Raw genomic sequence first — 4395 nt, 5'->3', positions numbered from 1 at the left:
GGCAATCCTACTTCCGTAGTGATACTGCCTCGGAAACCCAAGGAGGGGTCGCTATGAGTCGGGGCCGACTCGACGGCACATAACAACAACAACAACAACCGCTACAGAAGTAGATTGCCCAGTCTTCCTTCCAAGGAGTGGCTGGTGGGTTTGAACTGCCTTCTGGTTAGCAGACAAATGCCTTAGGCACTATGCCACCAGAGCTCCTTGCACCAGTAGAATGCCTGGAATATACTAAATGCTTGATAAATATCTACTGAATGATGGATAAAGGAATTCCAAATAGAGCAAGAACTCTACAAGCAAGAAAGAGCCTGGTGTATAAGAAAAATTAGAACAACTGGAATGAAAGAGATGGTAAATGGTGCAGACAGGGGGTAGAAAAGGGGCAGGAGCCAAATTATGCAAAATCTTATAGCCGTCGTGTGAAGAATCTGGGTTTTATCCATGTTGCACTGAGTTGCAAACAAAGAGTTTAAATGTGGGTATGTGTCATGCTTTAAAGGAGCTCTGGTGACATAGTGCCTAAGACATTTGACTGGTAACCAGAAGGTTGGTGGTTCAAACCCACTAGTCACTCCTCAGAAGGAAGACTGGGCAATCTACCTCTGTAAAGATTTACTGCCTCAGAAACCCAATGAGGGTCACTATGAGTCAGAATTGACTTGACGACAGTGAGTTTGGTTTCTGTTGTTGGTGTCATGCTTTAATTTCTGTTTTAAGATCTTGCAGTCTTTTATCTTTTTAAAGTTAACTTTATGGTGTCATTCCCCTGCTTAAAAATCTTTGGTATGAAGTCCAAGTTATAAAATATGTATCTATTTGGTAGTGCCCCACTGCTTAATGCATGAAAACTACCTAACATAGCAGAGAAGGCCCATTGGTAATTGACCTGGCATTCTAGGCCTAATCTTCTTCTCTTGCACAAATCCTGTTCTTGTTGTTAGCTGACATTTAGTCAGTGCCCAGCTCATGGTGACCCCATGTGTTACACAGTAGAACTGCTCCATAGGGTTTTCTTGGCTGTTACCTATATGGAAGCAGATTGCCAAGCCTTTCTTCCATGGAGCTGGGGATGAGTTCAAACTGCCCACCTTTGGGTTAGCAGCCGACTGCAAACTGTTGTGCCACTAAAGCTCCTTAGACACATTTTAGACTTTCAACTCCAAAATATTATTTAGGCTGTCCCTTATACTTGGAATGTGTCCTCTCACACTGAGCTTTCAGGTTCCTTCTCAACCTCCAACATCCAGCAAGCTCACAAGTCACTTCTGTGAAGACTTCCTCAACCTCCTCCTTCCAGTCTATGCAGCTTGTAGATGGGCGCTGGCACTATCATATGGTCTGTGTATCTGCTCTTGAAGACAGGGACTAGTGCTATGCCTCACAGACAGTAAGCTGTCAAGTGATCAATCCCTTCATAGTTTTAAAGTGTGAATGCAAATGGCATTCTATGAGACTGAGCTCTGGAGTCTCCTGATGGTGGTATGGCCTGAGAGAAAGTCCCGTCATTTCAAGGAAAGAGAGTCATGAATGAAAAGAGCAACTTTGACTCTGTGTCACTGTGGATTAAGTAATGAGCCAGTTTCATCTGTACAGTGGGGATACTAAAATAAACCTTATAAGAGCATTGAGCCCTGCTGGCTCAGTGGTTGCGTATTGGGCTGTTAACCGAAGGATCGGCAATTCAAACCCACCAGATGATCCATGAGAGAAAAATGTGGTAAAGATGTGCTTATCTTCACTGGAGAAAGATGTTTCCATAAAGATTTACAGCCTTGAAAACCCTATGGACAGTTCTACTCTGTCCTATAGGGTTGTGATGAGTCAGAATCAACTCAACAGCAGTGTGTTCAGTATTGGGATTAAATGAGAAATACTTTGGAAAATACCTAGCACAGACCCTGTGTTTGTTAGTTGCCACTGAGCTGATTCTCACTCATAGTGACCCCGTGTGTGCAGAGTAGAACTGTTCATAAGGTTTTCAAGGCTGTGACTTTTTAGAAGATCATCAAGCCTGACTTCTGAAGCACCTCTTTGTGGGTTCAAACCACCAACCTTTTGGTTAGCAGTCAAGTGTTTACATGTTTGTGCCACTGAGGGACTCTGCACAGACCCTGGGTTTTATCCGTGTTGCACTGAGTTGCAACCGAAGAGTTGCACGTCTGATAAATGTTGTTCTTGGCTATTACAGTAGATGCTGGAAAATGACAGCCATTATTGTAATTATATTCAGTTGTTATTTATATTTTAAATTATGTCAGTTTTTCACTTTTTCTCAGTGGACCATGTTATCATAACAAACAACATATTTTCTTAGAAAATTCCTAATACTTGGTATTTGACAAGTATTTTTAGATTGAACAATACATTATTAATAAAAAGGGTCTTACCTACTTTTATAGATTTTTCTACATTTGTTCAGGAGCATTTCAAATGTGAAACTATGAGGCATCAAGATTAAAAACTTTATATGCAAGTGAGCATATTAAAATATGAAAATTGTATAAATATAAATATTATAAACTAAAACCTTGCTGTCAACTCACAGTGACCATATAGAACAGAGTAGAACTGACCCAAGTGATTTCCAAGGGTGTAAATCTTTATGGAAGCATACTATCACATCTTTCTTCCACAGAGTGGCTGGTAGGTTTGAACTGCTAACCTTTAGATTAGTAGCTGAGTGCTTAACCACTGTACCACCAGGACTCTGTAAAAATTGTAAGGCCTCATAAAGCAAACATGAACCAAACCCACTGCCACTGAGTGGATTCTGACTCATAGACACCTTATAGAACAGAATAGAACAGCTTCATAGGGTTTCCAAGGCTATAAATCTTTACTGAAGCAGACTGCCTCATCTTCTTCCCACAGAACAGCTGGTTAGATTGAACTGTCAATTTTCCAGTTAACAGCTGAGTGCTTTAACCACCATGCCACCAGAGCACCTTCAAACATGTACAATAGGGACTATATTTCAGTGTAATTGGAAGTATTATTTTTAAAAGTAAGTAATTCCAACTCACCTCTGTTCCCACAAAGAACTTTGTACAGAAGTCCTCTATTGGTTTAAAAGGATTGGCCAACCCAGCTTCCAGATTATGGTATGGGTTCATCTCTCCGACTTTTGTTGCTTTGCTCTGGGCTACTGCTTTCTCTTTCAGAGGAGTATAGATAGAAGAAGCACATATTTACAGTGAGAGACCTTCTAAAAATACAGTTTTCAGTTTCCATTCCCAGTCATTCCCAGCAGCACTCTCCCCTCCCCAATGTTGTGGGCATAAGCCCAACAATTTAGATTTCTAATTTAGTAGTAGAACCCTTTTCTCATAGCTTATGTGGAATTCTCTGCATGTAAAACTGATCACAGGAGTATGTGTTTGAGCAAATAAGGAAAAGGGTTTATTTAGTCAATAGTTTAAAGAGGATAAGGGCAGAGAAAAATTTTATCATCAACTATGCCTATCTATTCAGACCTGACTGGAATAACTGTTAAATATTTAGTAAATTCAAGGTCATGGATCTGCTATCTTTGGGGATAGTAATAATACTAGCAGCTAACATTTATTGAAAACATACTACACGCCAGGCACTAACCTGTGTGCTTTATATGAATTATGTCATTCAATTCAATGCCTCCTGAGGTGTGTAAGCATTAATTCTTCTTCAAAGATGAGTAGACTGAGGCTGAGAGAGGTTAAGTAGTGTGCTCAAAGTCTCACACTGGCAGCTAATATGTGGTGTTCTCAGTGCTAATGTTAATATTCATTTTATCCTCACAATATGATGTAGTTACTTTTATTATCTACTCCTTTTTTCTCTTCCTTTTTAAACAGGTTAAAAAAAAAAGTAAAGAAAGATAAAATAATTTGTCCTGGTCAAATAATAAATTGTAGGGTTGGAATTCAAACCCAGACTATGGACTCTAGCAGTGACGTCACTAGGATTGGTGTCATCCAATGTGGTAACCCATGGTGTCACACACACACACAAACACACATATAGACCATACTTCTCTACAGAAGTAGATTGCCCAGCCTTCCTTCCAAGGAGTGTTTGGTGGGTTTGAGCTGCCAGCCTTCTGGTTAGCAGTCAAATACATTAGGCACTATGCCACCAGAGCTCCCTACAGAACTCTTTGATGCTGTTGCTGTTAGGTGCTGTTGAGTCATCTTCAACTCATAAATACCCTATGCACAGCAGAATAAAACACTGCCTGGTCCCGTGCCAGCTCCGCAATCCTTGCTACACTTGAGCCCATCGCTGTAGCCATTGTATCAATCTATCTCGTTGAGGGCCTTCCCCTCTTCCGTCAACCCTCCACCCTACCAAGCATGACATCCTTCTCCTGGGAATGGTCCCTTCTGACAACATGACCAAAGTAGGTGAGAC

The 4395-nt window shown here is 40.8% G+C and overlaps 1 protein-coding gene across 1 annotated transcript in view; it reads right to left on the bottom strand.

Moving 5' to 3' along the window:
- DNAI3 (dynein axonemal intermediate chain 3) overlaps positions 1–4395 on the bottom strand; it is a 110136-nt gene that overhangs the window by 52810 nt on the left and 52931 nt on the right. The window contains exon 14 of the mRNA XM_007946192.1: positions 3030–3160. Within this exon, the coding sequence (XP_007944383.1) occupies positions 3030–3160 (131 nt within the window). The remainder of the gene's footprint in view (positions 1–3029; positions 3161–4395) is intronic.

This window comes from Orycteropus afer, unplaced genomic scaffold (genome assembly GCF_000298275.1).
Source record: "Orycteropus afer afer isolate SDZICR_OR568_19922 unplaced genomic scaffold, OryAfe1.0 scaffold00152, whole genome shotgun sequence".
NCBI classification, from domain to species: domain Eukaryota; kingdom Metazoa; phylum Chordata; class Mammalia; order Tubulidentata; family Orycteropodidae; genus Orycteropus; species Orycteropus afer.
This window is presented reverse-complemented; position numbering and strand designations above follow the sequence as displayed.